Source organism: Hyla sarda, chromosome 4 (assembly GCF_029499605.1).
Source record: "Hyla sarda isolate aHylSar1 chromosome 4, aHylSar1.hap1, whole genome shotgun sequence".
Taxonomy (NCBI): domain Eukaryota; kingdom Metazoa; phylum Chordata; class Amphibia; order Anura; family Hylidae; genus Hyla; species Hyla sarda.
Window position 1 is genome coordinate 223530443 of NC_079192.1, and position 27629 is coordinate 223558071.

Consider the following 27629-nt stretch of genomic DNA (forward strand, 5'->3'; position numbering starts at 1 on the left):
GTAGTGTTTTTAGGATACAGTCGCACGTGCGGGTGTTCACAGTAGTTTCTCGCTGGTAGTTTGAGCTGCGGCAGAAAATTTGTCGCAGCTCAAACTTGCAGCCAGATTCTTGCTGTAAACCTCCGCCCTTTTGAGTGTACCCTGTACATTCACATTGGGGGGGGGGGGGGGGGGTAACATCCAGCTGTTGCAAAACTACAACTCCCAGCATGCACTGACAGACTGTACATGCTGGGAGTTTTAGTTTTGCAACAGCTGTAGGCACACTGGTTATGTATCACTGAGTTTGTGACCTAACTCAGTGTTTCACAACCAGTGTGCCTCCAGCTGTTGCAAAACTACAACTCCCAGCATGTACGGTGCATGGTGTACATTGACTGCTGAGAGTTGGAGTTTGCAACAGCTGGAGGCACACCGGTCGTAAAACACTGAGTTAGGTAAAAAAAAACTCTGAGTTTCACAACCAGTGTGCCTTCAGCTGTTGCAAAACTACAACTCTCAGCAGTCACCGACAGCCAACAGGCATGCTGGGAGTTGTAGTTATGTAACCAGCAGATGCACCACTACAACTCCCAGCATGCACTTTAGCTGTTTGTGCAAGCTGGGAGTTGTAGTTATACAACAGCTGAAGGTACACTTTTCCATAGAAAAAAATGTGCCTCCAGCTGTTGCAAAACCATAAGTCCCAGCATGCCCATAAGGAAATGATGGGAGTTGTGGTGGTCTGCCTCCTGCTGTTGCATAACTACAGCTCCCAGCATGCCCTTTTTGCATGCTGGGAGCTGTTGCTAAGCAACAGCAGGAGGCTGTCACTCACCTCCTGCTGCCGGCACACAGGTCAGTCCCTCGTAGTCGTCGCCGCCGCCGCCGATGCTCCTGGTGCCCCGATCCCAACATTGACGCCGGGGATCGGGGTCCCCAGCACCCGGGGTGCACGTCCCGCACCCGCTCACGTCCTTCGGAAGAGGGGCGGAGCGGGTTGCGAGAGTGACACCCGCAGCAGGCGCCCTGATTGGTCGGCCGGTAATCCGGCCGACGAATCGGGGTGATCGTGACGTGGCACCAGTGCCACCTCACCCCTGCAGGCTATGGCTGTTCTGGGCCGTCAGAGATCAGCCAGTAATTCCGGGTTACCAGGTCACTGAAGACCCGATTGACCCAGAATGAGAATTGACCCAGAACGATTTCAGCAGGCATCCGGCTCCGGTCCCCAACCGGCTAGCGGTGGGGACCGGAATTCCCACAGGCGTATGGATACGCCCTCGGTCCTTAAGGACTCGGAATGCAGGGCGTATCCATACGCACTATGTCCTGAAGAGGTTAAGGCCCAAATGGGCTGAGTCCTTAAGGGGTTAATTTTTTATTAGTAACAACATATAAACAGTTTTTGCATCTGACAGTGCCTATTTAAGGTCATGTCTAACAAATGCATTTGTCATTTAGGGTCTGTTTAGTCATGCTTGCAGCGTAGTATTAAAAAAACAAAACACACTACAACTGTTTATAGTATCCAAAATGTTTCCAAACATGATTCATAAATAGACTAGTAATTGTCATATCTGTTAAAGCGAAGTGCATGACGAATGATACCTCTTTGTAGGAAGAAGGACGTGATGGAAGCGATCATGAAGAAGATGAAGAGGAGGAGGATGAAGAAGAGGAAGATGCAGATGGAGCAGAAAGCTCAAGTGAATCTGATTCAGAACAAGATGAAAAGGGTATATATTTAATTTCTGTAAAAGAAAAAGAAACTCACTGCTTTACTAAAGACGTATATTTATTGTACCAGTGCAGAACCTTTCCAATGGCATAATGTCAGCTACACTGTCTAAACACTGCAGTAAATCTGTGAATGCATCGTGCATATGCCATTTTATGTTAAAGTAAAAACTTTTTATATAATGTAGATAATACCATTAAATGTATATTTGTAAAATACATTGGTTAAAAAATGTGATGGTGTGATGGAAGTGATGGTGGACAAGCAGGGCTCTGTGTACTAAGAAAAAGCAGGAGAGTGTACACTGAGGCTCTATAGCATGCTCCTGGCTCATACATCAGGATGATTGACAAGCCAGGAGCCTGCACAGAGCACTACTTGTCCTGCCCTCACTTCCTGTTTTTGGGCTCATCATAGAGACACACAGACAATAGCTGCAGGGACAGCATTTTTTCACCCAAAATATACACCATTATTAACCAATGTATATTACAAAAATACTATGGATCGACCGATATCGTTTTTTTAGGGCCGATACCGATAATCGGTGGAGGTTAGGGCCGATAACTTATACTGATATTCCGGTATAAGTTATCGGCTATTTATCCCCCCGCGACACCGCTGCAGATCATTGATTTAAAGCGGGCGCTTTAAATCAATGCACTGCAGTGGCTTTTGCGATGCCATAGGCCGCCGCCGCCACCACCCGCTTCTCTCCCCCTACCTGTCAGGGTGGTCCGGGCCATCCTTCTTTCCTGTAGTGTTCGGCAGCATTCCGGGTGACGTCACGGCTTAGCGGCGTCTATGCAGCATACTTGTCCGGAGCCTGCCCGGAGTGGAGAAGATGACCCCCAGAGAAGGACAGCCCGGACCGGTTCACCCTCCACCCGGAACGCTGCGGTGCGGCGGGTCGGGGGGGGTCGCAGGGCGGTGCGGGGCATTATCGGCTTATCGGCAAGGTAATTGCCGGTACCGATAATGCCCAAAATTGTGATTATCGGCCGATAATATCGGCCATACCGATAATCGGTCGATCCCTAAAAAATACATATAATGGTATTATCTACATTATATAAAAAGTCTGTGTTGACGACAGGTACACGTTAAAGAGCTTTTCCAGGGAAACCTTTTACTTAACCCTATGCCTCCCATGGAATAAAATAACAAACTCCCAAATACTTACCTCGCTCACTACACCAGGGTGCCACAGCTCCATGTTCCTGTACGGTTCTGTCCCGCTCACCACACACAGAGAAGTATAGAACTGAAAATTTTACATCTGTGGTACCTGGGTAGCAGCAAAGTGGACATTTTAAGTTTTTGTTCCACAGGGAGGCATAGAGCTAAATAAGGTGTTTTCTTGTAAAACCTCCTTAAAGGGGTTATCTAAGGTTCGAAAAACATACATCCTTTCTTCCAAAAACAGCACCACAACCTGCCCTAAAGCTGTTTGTGGTATTACAGCTTACCTCCATCCTTTTCAGTGGAACCAAAAGTGGTGCTGTTTCTGTAAGAAATCAGCTTATGTCCTCGATAACCCATGTAACCTTACAATTTAAACCTTGCACTGCTAGGAATAGTATAAATACATCATGTCTATTACAAATACCTGGCACCTGCATTTGTTTGGTTTTACTTTATGGATGCATTCTAATTTTGTTTTCTAACTTAAAGAAAACTACCAAGCTGACCTGGCAAACATCACCTGTGAGATCGCCATAAAGCAAAAACTTATTGATGAACTGGAGAACAGCCAGAAAAGACTGCATACCCTCAAACAGCAGTACGAAGAAAAACTGATGACCTTGCAACATAAAATTCGGGACACACAACTCGAACGAGATCGTGTACTTCAGAACATGGGTAATAAAATTGTATTTTTATCTATCCCCTGAAATAGCAAATTGATATGGAAGTAGCCAGGGCCCCTTTATTTTTATTTTCTCTTTTCCTACATTTGGTCATAGATGATTGTAAAATATAAATGTGGTTCTGAGCCATTTGTTTCTGCTAATGGGTAGTAAGAGTAACCGCCACACCATACATCACATACTGCTAGCTGTAAAGCACAGTTCCCAGTTACTAAGATTAAAGAGGGAAACTCTGTCATGTCCAGGAAAGCAATTACAGTTCAGTTTTCTGTGAGAGAAGAATCCTTTTATATATGCTTGGGTTACATCAATATGTACCTAAAGAAAATACTTACTGCAAACACAAGAGTAGACATGATAACTGGCTGCTATGAACAATATTTTTGTAACCATTTTTTTCTTCTTACAAAAGTCATTGAAGTCTCCTGTACTTTTAACCAGCTTATTCCTTATTAGTATAACATTTCTTTTAGGCTCCATGGAAACATGTACAGAAGAGAAAACAAAAAAGATAAAGACAGAGTATGAGAAGAAACTACAGACCATGAATAAGGAACTTCAAAAGCTGCAAGCAGCACAAAAGGAACATGCCCGTTTGTTGAAAAACCAGTCACAGTATGAAAAACAGATGAGAAAATTGCAGCAAGAGGTTGTTGAGATGAAGAAAACAAAGGTATATTCTAAATACTATTACAGTTATGTCTACAGTTATGACACTTAATAATATGTGTCAGTTGGCACTGTGCAATTGCTACGGACACACAATTCTAAATACAGTTTTATAAATCCTTGTTTTGCACTTATTATGGTGCAAACAACATTTTCATAGGTCTTCATTACACATTTTGATTAGTTTCTCTTTTACAGTCTCCTGCTATGACTTTTGATCATAAAACAGCTTAGTTGATAATGAGTACAGAGATGAGGCCTGGAAACATACCAGTATGGCTGCTTCTCACTGACTTCACTGTGATCAGGACACTGCAGGAGGCTGTAGAAGGGAAACTAAGCTGCATTTTTATTAAAGATCAATGAGAAGTGTTTTAATGTGCCCCAAAAGTATAAAGCAAAAATAAATTCATAGGTGTGTAAAGCCTATAAACCCCTTAACGACATAGGACGTAAATGAACATCCTGATGTCTTGGTACTTAACGCACCAGGACCTACATTTACGTCCTATACATGGCGCGATCTCGCTGATGTCCGCCATTAACCCCTCAGATACTGAAATCGATACAGATCACGACATCTGCTGCATTGCGATCGTTTTAATGGATGATCCGATCATCCGCCGGAGGTCCCCTTACCTGCTCCAGCTGTCATCCTGGGGTCTTCTTCTTTGGTCCGCTTGATCTGAGACCAGAGGAGAAGATCGCCAATAATACTGATCGATCAGTGCTATGCCTATGCATAGCACTGTTCAATGTATGCAATCTAATCATTACTATAAATAGTCATAAAGGACCTAGAAAGTGTGAAAAAAATAAATAAATGATACCGTACTGTGAAAGGCGTAAACGTAAAAAAAAAAAAATTGCTGCAATCTTTGTGACCTCTCATTCCCAAAAAAATTTATAAAAAGCGATTAAAAAGTAACATATACACAAAAGTGGTACCAATAAAAAGTACAGATCACAACGCTAAAAATTTGCCCTCATACAGCCCTGTATCCTGAAAAAAATTTAGGTTCTCAAAATAGAATGATTTTAAACATACTAATTTTGTTTAAAAAGGTTGAGATTTATTTTTATTTTTTTTTTAAAGCTGCACAATAATAGAAAAGCATATTACATGGGTATCATTTCAATCGTTTTGACCCACAGAATTAAGAAAACATGTAATTTTTACCATAAAGTACAGCGTGATAAGGAAACCTTCCAAAATTTGCAAAATTGCGGTTTTCCTTTCAATTTCCCCACACAAATTATATTTTTGATTGCGCATATATATATTTTTTGTAAAACGATTGATGTAATTAGGAAGGACAATTGGTCGCGCAAAAAACAAGCTTTCACATGGGTCTGTGGATGGAAATATAAGAGTGCTATGATTTTTAGAAGGCAAGGAGGGAAAAAACAAAAATGCTAAAATAAAATTGGCTGTGTCCTTAACCCCTGATTGGTTGCTATGGGCAAATGGGCAACTTTTCCTCTGGACAGGTTTTGGTAAATTTCCCCCATTGTATTTTATACACTGCTCCAAAAAATAAAGGGAACACGAAGATAACACATCCTAGATCTGAATGAATGAACTAATCGTATGAAATACTTTCGTCTTTACATATTTAATTGTGCTGACAACAAAATCACACAAAAATTATCAATGGAAATCAAATTTATCAACCCATGGAGGTCTGGATATGGAGTCACACTCAAAATCAAAATGGAAAACCACACTACAGGCTGATCCAACTTTGATGCAGTGTCCTTAAAACAAGTCAAAATGAGGCTCAGTAGTGTGTGTGGCCTCTACGTGCCTGTATGACCTCTCTACAACACCTGGGCATGCTCCCGGACAGTCTGTGGTGCAACGTGGCATTGGTGGATTGAGCGAGACATAGTAACATAGTTCATGAGGTTGAAAAAAGACCAGAGTCCATCAAGTTCAACCTATATCCATAATGAGTCCCTACTGAGTTGATCCAGAGGAAGGCAAAAAACCCTCATACTAAAGGTAAAAATTCCTTCCCGACTCCAAATATGGCAGCTGGTGTAGAAACCTTCTTTTCTCTAAACATAGAGGATGCCCCCTTGTTATAGATACAGTCCTGGGTATAAATAGATCATGGTAGAGATCTCTGTACTGTCCCCTGATATATTTATACATAGTTATTAGGTCTCCCTTCTTTTTTCTAAACTAAATAACCCTAATTCTGATAATCTTTCTGGGTACTGTAGTCCTCCCATTCCCCGTATTACTCTGGTTGCCCGTCTTTGAACCCTCTCCAGCTCTACTACAACTTTCTTGTACACTGGTGCCCAGTACTGTACACAGTATTCCATGTGTGGTCTGACTAGTGATTGGTACATGATGTCCCAGATGTGCTCAATCTGATTCAGGTCTGGGGAACGGGTGGGCCAGTCTATAGCATCAATGCCTTCCTCTTGCAGGAACTGCTGACACACTCCAGCCACATGAGGTCTAGCATTGTCTTGTATTAGGAGGAACCCAGGGCCAACCGCATAAGCATATGGTCTCACAAGGGGTCTGAGGATCTCATCTCGGTACCTAATGGCAGGCAGGCTACCTCTGGAAAGCAAATGGAGAACTGTGGCCCCCCCCAAAGAAATGCCACCCCCCACCATTACTGACCCACCTCCAAACTGGTCATGCTGAAGGATTTTGCAGGCAGCAGAATGTTCTCCACGGCTTCTCCAGACTCTGTCATGTCTGTCACATGTGCTCAGTATGAACTTGCTTTCATCTGTGCCAGTGGCGAATTTGACAATCTTGGTGTTTTCTGGCAAATGCCAGATGTCCTGCACAGTGTTGGGCTGTAAGCACAACCCTAACCTGTGGACATCGGGCCCCCATGGAGTCTGTTTCTGACCGTTTGAATGGACACATGCACATTTGTGGCCTGCTGGAGGTTATTTTGCAGGGCTCTGGCAGTGCTCCTCCTGCTCTTCCTTGCTCAAAGGTGGAGGTAGCGGTCCTGCTGCTGGGTTGTTGGCCTCCTCCACGTCTCCTGATGTACTGGCTTGTCTCCTGGTAGCGCTTCCATGCTCTGGACACGCTGACAGACACAGCAAACCTTCGTGCCACCGCTCGTATTGATGGGCCATCCTGGATGAGCTACACTACCTGAGCCACTTGTGTGGGTTGTAGACTCCGTCTCATGCTACCACTAGAGTGAAAGCACCTCCAGCATTCAAAAGTGACCAAAACATCAGCCAGGAAGCATAGGGACTGAGAAGTGGTCTGTGATCACCACCTGCAGAACCACTCCTTTATTGGGGGTTTCTTGCTAATTGCTTATAATTTCCATCTGTTTTCTGTTCCATTTGCACAACAGCATGTGAAATGTGATGGTCAATCAGTGTTGCTTCCTGAGTGGACAGTGTGATTCCATGGAAGTGTGATTGACTAGGAGATACATTGTGTCGTTTAAGTGTTCCCTTTATTTTTTTGAACAGTGTATAAGTGGTGCACTTTTGTTGACACATGCAGCATTTTTGGTGAAAAACTCCAAAATATTGTGAAAAACGTAAACATTTCTGGAGTTTTTTTTTTTTTTTGTGGTATACACTGTGCGGTAAAAGTGATGTTATATTTATTCTGTGGGTCAGTACGATTATGGCGATACCCATTTTATATAGCTTTCTATGTTCTTTTTCCTCTTCTGAGCAAAATTCTTTTTCTGCCATTCATTTTCCAACAGCCGTTACCTTTTTATTTTTCGTCCCATTGAGTAAGGGCTTATTTTTTGCGGGATGAGCTCTATTTTTTATTGATATAATTTTTGCAATACGTGCTACCTTTTGATCTTTTTTCTGCTATTTGTACCAAAATTGTTGATTTTTATTTATTTATTTTTTTATGGTGTTCACAGTGCAGGATAATTTACATTATAGTTTTATAGTACACATCATTACGGAGGTGGCAATACTTATTATGTATATGATTTGTGTTTTTGATCTTTTTTGGTAATACACTGCTTTTATTAGGAAAGGGGCTTTTTTTTATATATATATTTTTTTTACACCAACTTTTTATTTTATTTTTCACTCTTTTTACAGTTTATACTATGCTGAAATACATTTGTACTGCAGCACAGTATGACCTGATCAGCTGCACACAGTATAGCAAGTGCGATCCAGCCTGTGGCTTTATCTCAGAGGTGGGACCCCCAGCGATCATACATCTTATCCCCTAGCCTTTGGATAGGGGATAAGATGTATTAGTGCTGGAGTACCCCCTTAAGCCAGTATGATGCCTGCAACATTTAAATATTGGAGTGTTTAAGAGCACCTTTTACCTTTTAAGCATATCTGTGATGTTAGGGTATTTTTGGCATGTTTTAGTATTAGTTTTACTAACATTTTTGGCTACTTTTACCAATGAGCAACTGTCTAGACTAGAGCATCACTATAAATGTATAATTACTTGGGTTCAGGTGCGGCTAATGAAACAAATGAAGGAGGAGCAAGAGAAGGCAAGAATGGTAGATTCTCGCAGAACCCGTGAAATTGCACAGCTTAAAAAAGATCATCGCAAGAAAGAGGTGAGAATTTTGTGTAATACTCAATAGGCCATCCAACAAAGAAAAATCAGAGCATAATAGATCAATATTTTACTTACATTTTAAAATAAGGTGGTTTCCTGGCTGCATGTAGGAGCTGGAGAATATAATACAAAGTTACAGGAACATCTTCATATAGATACAGAATTATTAGCCTATGTGCATCAAAGAGTTAGTAATAGGATAAGGACACTAGCCAATCTCCTGAGAGTGAAGTTACCGTGGAAATAAACACCACCAAAGCAGCGCCAACCCGAGAAGCAGAGATGGCATAGAAGCCAACACCATCAAAGTTGATAAGATAGAAATATATACATATAAATCTGACAGCAATCCAGGAAGTAATAAAAAGTGTACATAAAACCTAAGTAGAGATGTAAACACACAGGATCCACCACTACCCCTGGATGAAGCTTTAGTAAAAAAAAAAAAAAGGCATGCAGATTTTAGTTACAAAGTACTGCTAACCGCTGATTCAATGCATTTTGTTATTATACTTGCCAGCTTTTGCTATTTTAACAGTAGAACTCAAAGGTGTGGACGGGATACACGGGTGCTCGACTCCAGGTAGCAGGATAAAATATTTATTCACCCATAATGCAACGCGTTTCACAGCCCAGCTGCTTCATCAGGCATCAAGCCTGATGAAGCAGCTGTGCTGTGAAACACGTTGCATTATGGGTGAATAAACATTTTATCCTGCTACCTGGTTGTCGAGCGCCCGTGCATCCCGTCCACATCTTGGAGTTCTACTATTACTTTGGCTATATCTGACAAGACGAGGAGTGGCTGCTGACACCTTATCCATTTTCTATACCTTGTTCCATTGTTGCACTTGGTGGAGTGTAACCTACTGTGGTGAGAGCAATATCCACCTACATTAATCTCTCTGTGCAAAACCGGTATCACACTATGGAGCGCTGTCTGCCCTTTGTTTTATTTCACTAGCTTTTTCTATTTGGTAACTTGAGTGTAATTGCTAAAACTGCCAAGTGACTAGGTGACTCAGTTCAGGCCATTAAAATGAATGGCACCTGCTGCTCTTTTTTACAGAATCTGTTGACATCCTGTTTTTGGCAGGATGCCAATGGGTACTTCTAAGGAAAGGGAACACACAGTATGATCAGAGCCTTATCAACAGAATTTCATAAGTGTTTTGTGCATATGGTCAACTGCAATGCAACCGGATCATGTGTTTTAACCCTTAGCTGCACTGTGTTAAAGCACTCTCTGGAATATTTTTTTCAGTAATTGTAGCATGTATTGAATCAGCTGTGAGTTGTACTGTGCAAGAGAGTGCTAACTATTGAACTACAGATAAGTCCAATGCAACACATTGGGTTGTATGCAACCTTAGGCATTGCAAGGGTCTTTCAGTAGTTAAAACCAATAAGTAGTCCTACGAAAAGTGTAGCCCAGGCCTCAAAGTACTAGAGAGCCCAGCAGTATCTCTATTCTAGTAATTGGCCAGTCATTACTCTTCTATATAGTTATTATAAGTTTACCTAATAAAAAGGGATCTTCCAAAGTAGACAAATCCCTTAAAACAAAATTTTTGGCATTACATCATTATTCAAGCTAGCCAGTACAGTCCGCTATCCCTACTTCATATATGTTGCTTTCAGCTTTTGAATTGATTTGTAAATTAAAAATCATATTAAGCCAATATTATATTTTAGAGTCAGTTAAGGATTCTCGAAGCACAGAAAAGGCAGCAAGAAGTCATTCTACGGCGAAAAAACGAAGAGGTAAAACCTTATCATAAGTGAAAGAACTAGATCTTTCTTTGTGTCTTTACTTGACAGCTCACTTGTTTTATCACCATAATTTCATGTAAACAGGTTACATCACTTCGGAAACAAGTAAAACCAATGTCTGATAGAGTGGCAGGAAGGGTTGTAAGTCGTAAAATAAGCCTCCCAGAACCAGTTTCAGAACATGTCATTGAAGAGCATGACTCAGCCCGAATGACTGGACAACAAAGACCTAAAATACCTATAGCAAGAGTACAACCTGCAACTTCCAATGCTTACAATGGCACAAGGTAGATCACTGATGGACTACTGTATAAGTGTTGTACTGAGACTTTTTTTTAATCTTTGAATTTAAATAGATTTATGGCATTTCCACTTTAAAGCTACTATTTTATAGTTTCTTGCATCTTAAAAAGTAACCCTGATGTTGGTCTAGCAGCAGGATACCTGTTTACATCTTCAGGCAACTTTGTAGCCTGAGACTTGCCTGTTTGCCTTGGACGTTTGGCAATTCTGTATCCTGAACGCTTTAGTCTTAGGCTAGAAAGATGCCAGGAAATTTAATCATGTATAATCCCACCAGACCAATATTTGATTAACCTATTTTACCCCTTCTATGAGAAAACTGCAGCTAAATGGATGCCCCACCCTGAATCCTAAACAGACATTGCTATGCTACTTACACAGTAGCTGTCTGTGGGCAGTAGCAGAACTGCAATATTCCTCACTGTTCTCCTTACGGTGTATCTCTAAATATCGATAGTAGATGCCAGTCCCTATACCAGAGAGAGAAGCATAGGGCACAGCACTCTAATGCAGAGATGCACTGTACTGGGAACAGACGAGCGTACAGTGCATGAGTTGATGTGTCATCCCTGGCTGTATCCAGTACCATTAATAATGTAATGACAGGGATAGTTTAAAAGCTGCTGTCAACTTTGACAGCGGCGATCTAAAGGGTTAATAGCCGGCTGTGGCAATCACCGCATGTCAGCTATAGGAATCAGCTGGAGGCCGGCCGGTATGGCGCAGGCTCGAGTCGAGAGCTTGCGTCATGCAAAGGTTGCCGTCTCAGGATTAGATGGCAACTGGTTAAAGCACAGAAGGGGACATGATTAGAAGGGGTTCTTTCTAGAAGGTGTAAGAAATTACTACCCAGGAGATCTAAGTTATCATTGTCTGGAGAGTTATGTAGATTTTTATGATACAATAAACACACTTTACTGCAATACACCTGAAACACCATAAAAAAATTAAATTATAAAAGTGAAAAACCTTAAAGAAAATCTATCATCAGTGTCACATGCACTAACCTGTCGGTACAGACAGGTGGTGCAGGTGACACTGATGACAATGGTACTTACCGTGTCCCGTTACATGCTGTGTTTCTCCAGCAATCCGCTTCGGTTTCATCAGCTCCAGGCCTGACTTTGAGCATGGAAGGAGTTTAGTGACATCACTGCTGTCACGGGCCCGGAGCTGAAGATACTGAAGTGGATTGCAGGAGACTGTTGTCATCAGTGTCATCTGCACTACCGACAGGTTAGTGCAGGTGACACGAATAGAATGATTTAAAGGAAATCTGTCATCAATCAGCTTTTCTTAACACATGCAAAATGAGAAAACCGTAAATATACATATAGAGATGCTTTCTTCAAGGTTCTGTCATGCTTTTTGCTGGGAACATTGAAATTGACATGGCAGCAAGAAAATTAATTACGGTAAATAAAATATGAAATTAAGTTTTTCTGTAAATACACTCTTCAACAAACTGCACATCTAGTTTTATTATTGATGATCTGCCTTTCTGGTGACAAAGTGTCATCAATGAAACACAAGGCTCCTCACAACCAAGAATTAAATTAGTTGGTTTCAGTTCGATCATGATTAAATACTTCAGACTACACCATGACTGTGTTCAAAAAGATTTGTTTAGCATATTTCCCTTTTTAGACACGTTCAGAAAGTTCTGCACAGCAGAAAAGTAATCTCATTACTAGCCGCAGTTCAGGAATCAGGGGTATTTATTTTTAATTACATGTGCTAACTGCAGAATTATCATTTTAATGAAGGTACAGTGGTTATTGCAATCTCCAGCTGAGAACAGTAGGGTGTGGGAGGATGGATGGCTATATCACAGCAGCGTGGGATGATTACAATGCGTTAAGCTTAATTAAGACCAAGCTTTGCATACTTTAGCTTTTCCATGTTTGTGTTATGAATTTTTCTTTGTCCCTTGTATTTCTTTTCAGCCATGGACTACTGTATGTCACAAAGCATGCATAGTATAGTACAGATTTTCTAATTGTGCATGTATGTTCTTTTATTGGCAGAAAAAAACAACAAAGAAAAGGATGTAACACTTACACTTCAAAGGCGGCCAGACAGAAATGGCAGTCACTGGAGAAAAGGATCACGGACATTGTGATGCAAAGAATGACTATCTCCAATATGGAATCTGACATGAATCGGCTACTGAAGGTAAAGTAACGCCTCACAATGAGTATTAACCCCTTAAGGACCAGGCCCATTTTGACCTTTAAGGACGAGGACAATTTTATTGTTGCATTAACATTTTTTCCTCCTCACCTTCTAAAATCCACAACTTTTATGTTTCCATTTACAGACCCATATAAGTGCTTGTTTTTTGCGTGACCCATTGTAATTTGTAATGACACCTCTCATTTTACCATAAAATGTACGGCAGACCCAAGAAATTATTTTTTTAGGGAGGAAATTTTAATGAAAACCACAATTTTGTAAATGTTGGAGTGTTTCGTTTTCACACTGTACACTTTATGGTAAAAATTACACGTTTTCTTTATTCTGTGGGTCAATACGATTAAAATAATACCCATGGCTACATACTTTTCTATTAATGTGCCGCTTAAAAAAGATTAAACTTTTTGTGCTTAAACAATATGTTTAAAATCACCCTATTTAGACCACCTATAACATTTTCATTTTTCCGTGTATGAGGGCTAATTTTTGGCGCCGTGATCGGTACTTTTTATCGATACCATATTTGCGTATGTCAAACTTTTAAATCACTTTTTATAAACTTTTTTAAGAATAAAATGTGACAAAAAAGCACCAATTTTGGAATTTTTTATTTTTTAAGTTTATGCCGTTCACCGTTCCAGGATCATTAACATTATATTTTGATAGTTTGGAGATTTACACACGTGGCAATACCAAATATGTTTATTCATTTTTTTTTAATGCTTTTTGGGGGTACAGTTGGAAGAAAGGGACAATTTCCATTTTTATTTTTTACTTTTTATTTTTACATTTTTTAACTTTTGTTTTACACTTTTTATGTCCCCATAGGGGACTATCTATAGCAATCACTTGATTACTAATACTGTTCAGTGCTATGCATAAAGGCATAGCATTGATCAGTATTATCGGCGATCTTCTGCTCTTCTCTACTCAATCTCAGACCAGAGCAGAAGACCCCTGGAGTCGGCCAGAGGCAGGTGAGGGAGGGACCTCAAGATCTGATCCCCGCGGCAGCGCCGTGGGTGATCCGATCATCTATTTAAATGTTCGCTTGCTAATAGCAGCTGGGACCTGCTGTGCATGACGTGAGCACCTGTGCTCATGGTCATATACAGGACGTAAATTTAAGTCCTGGTGCGTGAAGTACCTCCGCACCAGGGCGTACATTTACGTCCGTGGTCGATAGGGGGTTAAAGTATTTAGGAAAAGTATTTTTGAATGTTATTTTGTACCAGGACAACCATTGTAAATTGAAAATATTGTAAATTTACACCGTAACTAAATGGAAAACTAGTAATTGTTTCCAGAGCCCTCCAAAATATCACAAAATGAGAAAAAGATATTCTCAACGAATATATAAAGAAATCTGAAAGAGCTGCTGGAAACTGGAACTTTCTACATATAGAGAACAGCCAGTGGACAGCAATAATAAAATGGAGCTCCCAGTCCTGACATTGGGGGTACAGGTAGATATTAGTGCAAGTAGAAATCAGCAAGCACTACACATGGAATAGGCAGAAAGCATGTTATGTAAAATTTTTGTACTTTTTTTGGCTTCCCGACCACCTTGTTGGTAACTTGAGTAATTATTGATGTTATGTAAAATGACTCGTTATATTGGGTCTGTGCTTCTTTAAACTTTTATTGTACATCATCATGAAGGTCCAAAGTGTAAGAATTATTGTATGTTATGTAAATCTTTTTAATAGCCATCAGACTATAAGGTATAGCAGCAATGTTTTGGTCACATAATGGCCTTTCTCAAGACAAATTACCAAGAATAGCAGCAGAGGAAGTTGTGCATTAAAAGTTGTGTTTTTTGTTAATAAAACATACATTTGAGTTGTAGTGTTGATGGCAAAATAAGATTAAACACTAACTGTTATATTGCAAAGGTCTGGTAAATATGGTAAATTCAGTGTACAATCCTTCACTGGTTACTATGTTGTGTTACTGTTTTTCTAAAAGTATGTTGTAAAAACCCAATAAAAATTACTTCATAGCAAAAAAAAAAAAAAACTGTGGGTGTATCTGGCACAGACAAGTTTGTATTACCTATAGTTGTAAAATTTCTGGAAATTGTAAAGTCATTGGAAAAAATATATATAAATTGAAAATCATTTCATGTATTTCTCACCGTTTTACCAAGAGGGGGAAAGAAAAAAGAAACTTTTTAATAGTCAGCCAGACTCAGAAAATAAGCAAACATTGGCCCAGATTTATCAAACTGTGTGAGAGAAGAAGTGGAGTGATTTTTCAATAACAACCAATCACAGCTCAATGTTCATTTTACCAGAGCTCGTTAACTGAGCTGTGATTGGTTGCTGTAGAAAAATCTCTCTACTTTTTCTCACACAGTTTGATAAATCTGGGACATTATCTGTGATAGGCAGAACAATAATAGGAATCAGACAGGTAAATATAGGCTGATCTGAGAGGACAGGGACATTAACTACTGTAATACCAACAAGTTGGAGCCCGGCCACAACCAAACTAAACTGAAAACTTTTCCCTGCAGCACCCCTAGAGAAAGAAATGCATATTGCTTTTCTTTTAAAAATTGAATTCTCAGTATTTGAACTGTGTTCCAGGATTTGATAGTCTTCAAGTGAGACTGGAAAACTTACAAAGATTTTTTGAGGTAATGTGAGTTTATTGCTTTAACTTATTATCTTGCATTGTTTTTGTCGTTTAGCAACGGGAGGAGCTCACAAAGAGGAAAGAAAAAGTTACAAGAAAACGGGACCGGATTATGAAGGAAATGGGTGATAATGACAAAAACCTTAACTCTCTGAATGAAGAAATGGAGTCATTGAGTGCAAATATTGACTACATTAATGACAGTATATCTGACTGTCAGGCCAGTATTATGCAGATGGAAGAGGCTAAAGTAAGCTGTGAAAATAAATAAATATTCATATAACATTTTAACCTTATTTATGACATCTTATTTTCTTTTTTTGTTCTCTTACTTCCTTTTTCTTTTTTACATCAAACTGTAACACTGCATACGTAGTGCATGAGAGATTTATTTATTCATAATCCCGTTTTACCCTGTTTAAAAATAATTTTGGTGCCCTTCTCCTGTAGGAAGAAGGAGATACGTTGGATGTTACTGCCATTATTAGTTCTTGCACTTTAACAGAGGCACGATACCTTCTTGATCATTTTCTTTCTATGGCTGTCAGCAAGGTAAGACTTTTGTTGTTGTTTTTCTGCTTTCTTTACAACTTTTGAGGCATACATTTGTCAAGTACCCAAACCTTTTTGTAGGTTCTTAATGCTATGTGAGTTTTATTCATTAAAATAATAAAATAAGGCAGTTTGATATGACACATACAATTGGCATGACATGGAAGACTAACATCTTCTGCGTTTTGTCCTTTAGTTGTCTTTTTACTGTATGATATTTGAAGTCCAAGAGAACCTCTCTTGACTCTATTGTTAATCATCTCAATTTTTGTAGTATGATAGTATCAATAAAATATCAATAAAATAAACTTAAAAAATAATTGTAATTCTTACAGTATGTGCTAAAATGGCTTGGTACAAAGTATCCACTTGTAAAGGAGTTCCTTTATTTTGTTTTAGTATTTTTGGAAAACTAGAATTATAAGAAAATACATACTTAACAGTGGGATAGCAGTCTATTACTCTAATATATGTATATATTATTATTATTATTTGTTTTTGCTTGTAGGGTCTCCAGGCTGCCCAAAGAGAGGCACAGATTAAAGTTCTAGAAGGGCGTCTGAAACAAATTGAAATTACAAGTTCCACGCAAAATCAGCTTTTATTCCACATGTTGAAGGAAAAGGCAGAGCTGAATCCTGAACTTGATGCTCTATTGGGCCATGCTTTGCAAGGTTGGTTCCTAGTTGAAGCAACCCTTTCTTTTGCATGTTAGTATTTTTGCATGTTTATAAATGAAGACTATCCTGACTTGGTTTTCCTGAATAAATGCTGTGTTTGCAATGAGGTGAGCACATATGGTATATGTTTTTCATGTCAAGTCCTTAGTTTAAATCAAACTCTGTGTTTGATCAGACAGCAAATCCTGTTGCTTAAAAAAAAAAAAAAAAAAAAATTATATTGGAAACATTTCTTATATTTGATAAGGATTTTTTTTTTTTACATAGAATTGAGTTGATCTATTAGTAAAGTTATTTCAGTAAATTAAAGTTGAAAAATCACATGGATAAGGCTTAGATATAACTTGAAAAATTGATAGCATAAAAACTAATCATGGAAATTTACCCACTTGGAGACCTCCTGTAAATTTTAAACATCTGATAGACCATCCTTATGTAGTGGGCTATATGTTCGGGAAACATACATTTGATGTTTGGTATTTTATTTATTTTAGCACATTCATAGTGATGAAAGAAACAGAGCACATACCAGTTATGTTGTCAGCCGTAGATTCTTTATTGCATATCTTCAATCATGGGGTAAGCGGTGATGTAGGGTGGACCCACACCGGGAGGGGGAACGTCAGGCAACGCATTCAAGCGTAATACGGACCGTTGCCTGATGTTCCCCCTCCCGGTGTGGGTCCACCCTCCCTCACCGCTTACCCCATGATTGAAGATATGCATTAAAGAATCTACGGCTGACAACATAACTGGTATGTGCTCCCTTTCTTTCATCTCTATGAATGTACTATAATACCAAGGACTTTACCTTTGATACGTGAGCACTACCATTCCAAGCCTACGGGGTTATTTCATGTCTGAAGGTGTGCAGGATCTAGTTGATTTTTTCAAGAGATCCACCTGTGTGAGCGGTGCCGAATAATATCACTGGTATGCATCATTGAAATGTTATTTATTTTATTAATCAGAAAAAAACTGTAAGCTAACCACAAGCATTTAGGCAACATTTAAGCTGGTTAATAAAACAAATGAAATTGCAAATGTATTTTTTTTACTGAACATATGTCCCAGAGACATTGCCAAATGTTTTGATTGGTCAGTATTTTAGTGCCATTCAGGAGCATGCTTCACTTCCTGACTTGCAGCGGTCTATGTCCATCTTCTTTAAACAGCCCTATAGACTTATAATAAAGGCTACAGGATGAAGATTGCTGAGAGATGCCTGTTCTTCTGATCAATGGAGATCTTAGCACTAGAGACCCTGACTGATCAAAACATTTGACATGTCTCAAGGATTGTTTTCTTTTTAACGACAGGTACATTTTAAAATGCTGTGCATGAAACCAGCCTTAACATTTTTCATGTTTGAAACCCTTAGGTAACGACGAGCATTTAAATATGGACTACAAATTGTAAGGCCAGTTTTATACACAGCATTTTGATGTGTCTTCAGTGGCCTATTTTGAAGAAATGTGGCAGTCAGATGTTAGTTAAGTCTATGGTGAAATATGACACGTCTGTACAAACACATTTTTGCTTTTGCTGTTACTACAGCGCTGCAGCATGCTCAAAGTCCTTTGTCACTAGCATCTTAGAGAAAGTTTATGATTATAGAAGAAACCTTATACTGCATCTATTCAGTTTTTATTTTAAAGATCACTTGAAATGTACATTTATTTTATAAGCTTCCACACAGGCTTAAGCTAAATTCTGCTTCTGTGACCTGAGCTTTTGCAATGTAATAGTAAAAACACTCTGCCTTTTAGATCAAGTCTTCAAAATGTTCCCCCTAAGGTGGGAGTCTTTATGTGCCCAGATACTTAGCCAGTCTGAAAATGTTAAATTGTTTCCAGCACTAGCAAAAAAAAAATAAAAAAAACATTACCTGCTTCTGTCATTAAGATTTTCCCATCTGCATGTTGTTTACAGGACTGCGGTCAGATAATAGTTGGGTCTGAAGCTTTGTTCAAATATGGCTCATCTGTTGCAAAAGATATTGTGGATTTTCAAAACCACAGAATTTCCACGATCTGGCGTTTACTTTAAATGAGATGGGTGATATAGAGCTTACTCAAAAACGAATTCCGCTTCATATGTGGGCAGGCATCAGCTGTACAATACTGCTGACACTTGCCAGCAGCTGCTGTAATTAGACTACAGTCCAAATAGCTTTACGTTTTGTATACAATAGTGTCTAAGTGGGCTTGTTTATATCGTAATTTCCGTAAAGATTCTATTCAGCGCACTTCTGTTCCCTTTCAAGAATGTATTTTTTTTTTCCTTCTCCTTTCACGTGATCTTTAGGTAAATGTTTCTTTTCATAAGAATGGGGTTGAGTTCTCTTGGTAGATGAATCTGTTTTGATTGTGGTGTTGGTTTTTTGTTTCCTTGTTGCTTGAATTTACGCAGGCTTAGATAGCATTCCACTGGGTAAGTATGTTTTCAGCTTCCTATGTGTTATGCAAATGCATGACTTACTAATGATCCATATGCACTAACCAGAAGACCACGCAGACCTTCTGAGAATGTGCCCATGTTGCATGTCCTACTGTGACAACATCCTTTCAGTCATTCATTTCCAGTCACATCCCCTACCATACATTAATCAATATATTAACAGCTAAATGCTGATAATATGGCTTCATGTAAAAGTTCTACATCACTGTTAACCTTTCAAGTGCACCATAAATAACATGTTCTAAGGTCATCTTTTTTTTTTTATTATTATTATTTTTTTTTTTAAGCTTACTTATACATAGTAATATATTTATTCTAACAATTTTTAGACCAGTTTATTCATATCCATATTTACACTAGGCTAGTTCAAATAGATTTCATTTAGTGATGGCAAAAAAGGTAACTGTTCATGTGAGCCTACTCCTAGAATAAAGAAAAATATGCCAAATGTGATTAGTTTAAAGGGGTACTCCGCTGCTCAGCATTTGGAACAAACTGTTCCAAATGCTCGAGCCAGGAGCTTGTGGCATCATAGCCACGCCCCTCATGATGTCACTCCCCGCCCCCTCAATGCAAGTTTATGGGAGGGGGCGTGACTCCCCCTCCCATAGACTTGCATTGAGTGGGCGGGGCGTGACATCATGAGGGTGCGGGGCTATGCCATCACGAGCTCCTGGCTCCAGCGTTCGGAACAGTTTGTTCCAAACGCTGAGCAGCGGAGTACCCCTTGAAGCATATTTATATACTGCGCAAATACACCACCTTTTGCTTTTATTTCATAAAAATTCCTAATTTGACTGGTTAAATGGGTCATTGTACAACATTAGATTGTACAATAGCAAATTTATTAGAATGATCAATTGTTGAATTTTAGGTATTGGATATGTAGGTAAAGTGCATAAAGGCGTTTATGGTTTTGCCAGCTAGATGCAGGAAATAGACTAGCTTTCTACAGCTGGAATGCTTAGGCTGGGTTCACACTACGTTTTCTCCCATACGGGAGCGCATACAGCAGGGGGGAGCTAAAACCTCGCGCTCCCGTATGCCTTCGTATGCGCTCCCGTGTATCATTCATTTCAATGAGCCGGCCGGAGTGAAACGTTCGGTCCGGTCGGCTCATTTTTGTGCCGTATGCGCTTTTACAACCGGACCTAAAACTGTGGTCAACCACGGTTTTAGGTCCGGTTCTAAAAGCGCATACAGCGCAAAAATGAGCCGACCGGACCGAACGTTTCACTCCGGCCGGCTCATTGAAATGAATGACATACGGGAGCGCGAGGTTTTAGCTCCCCCCTGCCGTATGCGCTCCCGTATGGGAGAAAACGTAGTGTGAACCCACCCTTATTTAGATTCTGTCATTGGGTCTAGTGAAAAACTCATAAAATAACATGTAGTTTTGTCTAAAGTTAATTGTTATAAAGTGCATTATCAGTTTTGCCTAGGAAGCAGAATGAAAGGCTCCGCTGCCAATCTTACCTTTTATTCCATAAAAATCTAGGCCTGAAAATAGGACTTACCATAAGTCCCTAGCAAACTAAGTCTTGCTTGAGGTTAAGTTTTGCTGGAGGTTAAACCTTTCCTGGATTTTCCACATATCATGCAGCTTTCCCTGAATGAGATACACACTTCCTGAAACCTGGTAGTTATATATGACAGGTACCTTGGGAAAGGGCCCCGACCACCATCCCTGTCACTGCCTCACAACAATATTTTGACTTTTTCTTGTTGGTATGTGAAACCATTAACAAGCTTGTCATCAGACTTACCTCTAGCAATGCAGTTGAACTCATGTAGTACAGTGTATAATCTAGGTCTATTTTACCTGAGATAACTGTACAAAGTGCCTAATGTTTGGTGCTTTCTTGGGATTCCAGTAACTAATATATGAGCAGACAATAAATAGAGAATGTTATGAGACTTCTTGAATGTAGAATGAAAAATTTTGATAGAATCTGTGGGCTCTAATACATACTAGGCTGTAACTTCAAAGTATTTACAGTTACTCAACTTTATATGAGGATTGATTGTAAATACATTATTATTTTTATCCAATGCTACATGTTGTTTTGTGAAATATATTTACTAGAAATTATGTGACCGCTAAGGCCCTTTAAATTTTTTTTATATACTTATAATGCATGAAATATGATCATATGTTTTTGCCTTTTTAATTTAGAAAATCAAGAAAATAGCAGTGATGAGGAGGGATCATTACAAAGCCCTGGGACAGAAGGCAGGTATGTTGCCCCAACAATGGTTTATTTTCAGAATTGCAGATTTACCTCTGCTACTTGTATTCTTCATAATACTGATTTATAATTATAAAAAAAATGTCATAGCTGTATCATTTTCACAACACTCTATAGAGAATATACTCCCATTAGTGTCTTTTGTCTGTTGCTGAGCTGTAGATTTTACCCAGTCTTTTATGGTTATTATATCCACAATGCTTTTGTGTGACATTGCTATCCTTGAGTTGCAGGTCATATTTGGGTGGAGGGTTTTAAAGGAAACCTGTCATCAGATTTTACAATATATAATGCATGGCAATGCATTATATATGGGAATATCTTCTTCCTCACCATCTCTGGGAGACATTCCTACCTGCTGGAATGGTGAGGATATATAGTTAAAAGGTGTCCCCCGCTGGCCTATAAGTAGTCCCCTGGGCTGGGAGGTATACTCTCCTAGTCCTGCTGCTCCGACTGTAATCATGCCCCCTCCGAGTGATTGACAGCCCTCGTCACCGCTCTGCTCCCTAAACAGACGGAGCCGAGTGATGATGAAGGCTGTGCCTGGGCTGTCAATCACACAGAGGTGGCATGATCACAGCTGGAGCAGTGAGACTAGGTGAGTACAGCTCCATGCCCAGGGGACTGCTTACAGGCAGCAGGGGACACTCTGAAACTATCCTAACTATCCCTGTGAATGACTCCCGGGGATGGTGACTAAGATAATTTTACCAATAATTATATATATATATATATATATATATATATATATATATATATATATATATAATTATTATTATTATTATTATTATTATTATTTTTTTTTTTTTTTTAAGGTCTCTTGGGTCTCCTTATCAGTGTAAAGTAATCATTTATTAATACACAGTAGGACAGCAAGATTGTTTATTACATTTTTTTTTTTTTTTTTGCCATTTTGTTTAGTACACTTTCGTCTGATTTAATGAAACTTTGTGGTGAAGGAAAGCCCAAAAGCAAGGTAAGCAGTGAAAAAAAGTATACATCCTACCTATTTACCAATTAACACTAACATACCAAATTATATTTCCCCACATAATAACTGATCTGTGTACAACTGCATATGCACACACTTAAAGGAAATCTATCAGTTTTGTAGCATAATCAGAGCAGCAGATATGGACAGATAGCTGATGGGGGAGATACATCTCTTAGCTGATAACTCTTTGAAAACTTATAAAATCATATTTCCCTTCTAAGCTCAAGAGTTGTAGAGGCTCTGCTGTGCTGCATCTATGTTAGCTTCCAGACGAAAATTGTTGTAAATTTGGTGCGTGCGAGAGTCCATGTCCTTTCATATAATACCACGCCTACTTTGCCTTCTATAGAGTTTAAGTCTATAGACAAACTTTTATATTGTCTTCAGAGGTTAACAAACCCTTAACCAGCAAAAGTATTGTATTATGTGTACATATAAGCAGGTCAGAATAATAAAATGAATTTAATAAAAGATGAATGTAATATAAGATATGGTAACATTCTATTTATTGTGGAGTTGCAATATCTGGTTAATGCTTTCTTGTGATCTAAACAGGCTCGGAGGAGGACTACTACCCAGCAGGAGTTGCTTTATGCAGACAGTAGTGAGAATGCTGTTGATCTTGCATCTGGAGATAATAGCGTGACTGCTTACCTCACTCCTGTTCTTGAAGTGCAAGGGACTGAGATAAATGTGGACACAAATTCCAGTACCCATAGGGAGAAAGACATGATTCCTCCTCCTTCTGGCTTATCTTCCAAAACAGGCAGCATGTAAGTCTGTCTGTGCTGCGTTAACCTACACTGCTTTATCTTTGACTGTTTTTTTTTCTCTTTTATCATGGTATTCATGTATTTGTAAGACATCTTTCACGGATGTGTTAGGCTGGACCTAAAAGCATGAAACGTTTACTAAGCATATTCTTATTTCTTGCAAAAAAAATTAAGCTTCACCCTATGAATAACCATTGCTTTCTTTATTAGGACTGCATGATAAATGCTTTCAGTTTAATTTTGTTAGACTGGGTTAATATGTATATCTGCGTAGATAATCTGCACATTTGTTTATATTTTGTGTGTTATCACTAGGAAACACTATAATGATGCAAGAGTCTGAACCTTTTGCATTAAAGCAGGTAGATACCATCTATTACTAAGTTTTCTTATCCAATGGATTTAAGGGTTATACTGTTATTTTGCACTGTTACATTGTTATTTCGCCTGCTCTGCATGCAATTATTTAAGGATATGAAATGTATCTATCAGTAATGATCCTAAAATTTAGCTGCTGGGTTTCATAGAATTCATTATTTAGAGCTGTTAATTGTTTTAAATATGCCAAGCAGTTCATAAAAAAAATATTTATATTTCAATAATGCTACATGCACGCTGCATCTCTGAGTCTTTGTAAAAGACACTGTAAAGCCCATTGTTCTTTTACATCATCTTTTCCACCATCATTAGTTTGTCTTGAAGGAAAGATTATCGCATGAAAATCTCATTACGTGGCACCACTAAATTCTCTGTTGCATGTGCAGTGCGTGCCAAGTAAAGCAAAGCTTGATAACATGCAGAATTAGCTAAATGTTTAAGTGACCACGGAATAACACCATCGTTCAGGACCTCTTTTTGTTGCAATTGTCAGTGGAGAAAAAATAGTTTAAGACCCCATCTTGCATCACCATCTTGTAATAATGTTGGACGATCTTGCGGCAGATTTTAAAACAAGGTAATTTTATTTTTGTTCTGTTGTAGTCATGGAGACCTAATAGATTTAAAACTTTTCTTTTCCTGTGATAACTTTTCAGATCTATAGATCTGAGGGGTCCATCAAATTTAAAGGGGTACTACCGTGCTTACAACTTATCCCCTATCTAAAGGATAGGGGATAAGTTTCCTGATCGAGCGGGGTCCCGCCGCTGGGGACCCTGCCATCTCGCACGCAGCACCCCGCTCTCATCAGGCCCTGGAGCGAACATCCGCTCCGGGTCTGATGACGGGGCCGGTGATCGTGACGTCACAGCTCCGCCCCCGTGTGATGTCACGCTCCGCCCCTCAATGCAAGTCTGTGCCAGGGGGCGAGACAGCTGTCTCACCCCCTGCCATAGACTTACATTGAGGGGTGGAGCGTGACGTCACATCGGGGTGGAGCTGTGACGTCATGATACTCCGGCCCCGTGATCAGCAGTCATCAGACCCGGAGCAATGTTCGCTTCGGGGCCTGATGAGAGCGGGGTGCCAGCGGCGGGATGCCGCGCGATCAGGCAACTTATCCCCTATCCTTTAGATAGGGGTTAAGTTGTCAGCACGGTAGTACCCCTTTAACCATGGAGATGGTATGGATACATGAAGGCAAGGGGCTGTCATTCTATATTTTTACATACACATTAATGTTATTTTGTTTTAAGAATTTTTCAGAGTAGGAGAAAATCCCCATAGATAACATATTATGCTCTGGACAGTTCCTAAAATGGACAGAGATGTCAGCAGAGAACACTGTGGTCAGGATGTCGGCAGAGAGCACTGTGTTCCAAAAAGAAAATAATTTTCTCTGTAATATTCAGCAGCTAATAAGTACTGGAAGGATTAAGATTTTTTAATAGAACTAATTTACAAATCTGTTTAACTTTCTGGCACCAGTTGATTAACCCCTTAAGGACTCGGGGTTTTTCAGTTTTTGCACTTTCGTTTTTTTCCTCCTTACCTTTTAAAAATCATAACACTTTAAATTTTCCACCTAAAAATCCATATTATGGCTTATTTTTTGCGTCGCCAATTCTACTTTGCAGTGACATTAGTCATTTTACCCAAAAATGCACGGCGAAACGAAAAAAAAAATTATTGTGCGACAAAATCGAAGAAAAAACGCAATTTTGTAACTTTTGGGGGCTTCCGTTTCTACGCAGTGCATATTTCGGTAAAAATTACACCTTATCATTATTCTGTAGGTCCCTACGGTTAAAATGATACCCTACGTATTAGGGGTGTGAATCGCCAAGAATTTGGCGATTCGATTCGAATCGCGATACCAGTGTGGCAATTCAATATATCCCGATATATCGCGATACCGTCTAGGTGACGATACATCGCGATATATCCCGATTCTGTTTAAAAAACAATGTCTTTTACGCTTTTATTAAAACTTTATTTTTATTTTATTTTTGTACACTTTATTAGTCTTTTAGGAATCATTAGATTCCTCAGACAGATGAATAGAGTTCTATTGAACTTCATTGATCTGCGATCCATTGATAGAGCCTGGTCCAGCCAGGCTCTATCAATGACAGAGCCACGGAGAGCCTACACATCTCCCTTTAGACGCCGCTGTCAGCTTTGACAGTGGCGATCTAAAGGGTTAATAGCCAGCCGCGGCGATCGCCGCATGCTGGCTATTAGCGGCGGCCCCCGGCTACTGAGAACAGCCGGGGGCTGCAGAGTATGGAGCGGGCACGAGTCCGGAGCCCGCTCCATACACACTTCAGAGCACCGCATGCTGGATATTAGCGGCGGTGATGCATCAGCGGCCCCCGGATACTGAAATCAGCCGGGGGCCGCAGAGTATGGAAAGGGCACGAGTCGGAGCCCGCTCCATACATCCAGAGCGCCGCCGCCGTGTCAGATCCGGCTCACAAAATGTGGAACTAAATTTGTATCTCCTGATGCACAGAAAGCATGTCCCGGGCATCAGGAGATACAAATTCCACATCACTAAAGCGATTTTTCACTTGCCGATACTGAATCGATTCAAAATATTTTTGAATCGATTCAGTATCGGCAAGTGAAAAATCACAATAATCGCGAGAATCGATTTTTTTCTTACATCCCTACTACTTATATAGGTTGGATATTGTCGTACTTCTGGAAAAAATCATAACTACATGCAGGAAAATTTATACATTTAAAAATGGCATCTACGTACAGGGCGGTATGAGGACTCATTTTTTGCGCCGTGATCTGAAGTTTTTATCGGTATGATTTTTGTTTTGATCACTTTTTATTCATTTTTTAATGGTATAAAAAGTGACCAAAAATGCGCTTTTTTTGACTTTGGATTTTTTTTGCGCGTACGCCATTGACCGTGCGGTTTAATTAATGATATATTTTTATAGTTCGGACATTTATGCACGCGGCGATACCACATATGTTTATTTTTTTTTTTTTTACATCGTTTTATTTTTTTTATGGGAAGGGGGGGTGATTCAAACTTTTATTAGGGAAGGGGTTAAATGACCTTTATTAGCACTTTTTTTTTACTTTTTTTTTGCAGTGTTATAGGTCCCATAGGGACCTATAACACTGCACACACTGATCTTTTACACAGATCACAGGCGTGTATTAACACGCCTGTGATCAGTGTTATCGGCGCTTGACTGCTCCTGCCTGGATCTCAGGCACGGAGCATTCATTCGCCGATCGGACACCGAGGAGGCAGGTAGGGGCCCTCCCGGTGTCCTGCAAGCTGTTCGGGACGCCGCGATTTCACCGCGGCAGTCCCGAACAGCCCGACTGACCAGCCGGGTCACTTTCACTTTCACTTTAGAAGCGGCGGTCAGCTTTGACCGTCGCTTCTAAAGGGTTAATACCGCACATCGCCGCGATCGGCGATGTGTGGTATTAGCCGCGGGTACCGGCCATTGATGAGCGCCGGGACTGACGCGATATGATGCGGGATCGCGGCGCGATCCCGCTTCATATCGCGGGAGCCGGCGCAGGACGTAAATATACGTCCTGCGTCGTTAAGGGGTTAAAAAAGTACCCCTTTTAAGCTCTTGCTGTCTTTCCTGTAATGCACATGGCCCAAAAAATATTTCAGAAAATAAAACTTTGGAGATTCTTCCCTTGATGTTAGAGTGCTCTACAACCACTATATGTCTTGGCCTACCTGTATTACCATTTCTCCTACTGTTAGTTGGACACATAGGGAGACCAGTAAGGTAGCCATTTCTGATGGCACTGAGGCAC

The 27629-nt window shown here is 39.8% G+C and overlaps 1 protein-coding gene across 8 annotated transcripts in view; it reads left to right on the top strand.

Moving 5' to 3' along the window:
• KIF21A (kinesin family member 21A) overlaps window positions 1–27629 on the top strand; it is a 186443-nt gene that overhangs the window by 109827 nt on the left and 48987 nt on the right. For 5 of the 8 annotated variants that reach the window (XM_056573651.1, XM_056573652.1, XM_056573645.1 and 2 more), the window contains 14 exons: window positions 1601–1718; window positions 3395–3583; window positions 4065–4264; window positions 8709–8816; window positions 10514–10582; window positions 10676–10878; window positions 12922–13069; window positions 15786–15980; window positions 16181–16282; window positions 16791–16956; window positions 19375–19395; window positions 21599–21659; window positions 22596–22650; window positions 23224–23441. In XM_056573651.1, coding sequence (XP_056429626.1) covers window positions 1601–1718; window positions 3395–3583; window positions 4065–4264; window positions 8709–8816; window positions 10514–10582; window positions 10676–10878; window positions 12922–13069; window positions 15786–15980; window positions 16181–16282; window positions 16791–16956; window positions 19375–19395; window positions 21599–21659; window positions 22596–22650; window positions 23224–23441 — 1853 coding nt within the window. The remainder of the gene's footprint in view (window positions 1–1600; window positions 1719–3394; window positions 3584–4064; window positions 4265–8708; window positions 8817–10513; window positions 10583–10675; window positions 10879–12921; window positions 13070–15785; window positions 15981–16180; window positions 16283–16790; window positions 16957–19374; window positions 19396–21598; window positions 21660–22595; window positions 22651–23223; window positions 23442–27629) is intronic. The other 3 variants (XM_056573650.1, XM_056573646.1, XM_056573649.1) reach the window with 1 other exon arrangement.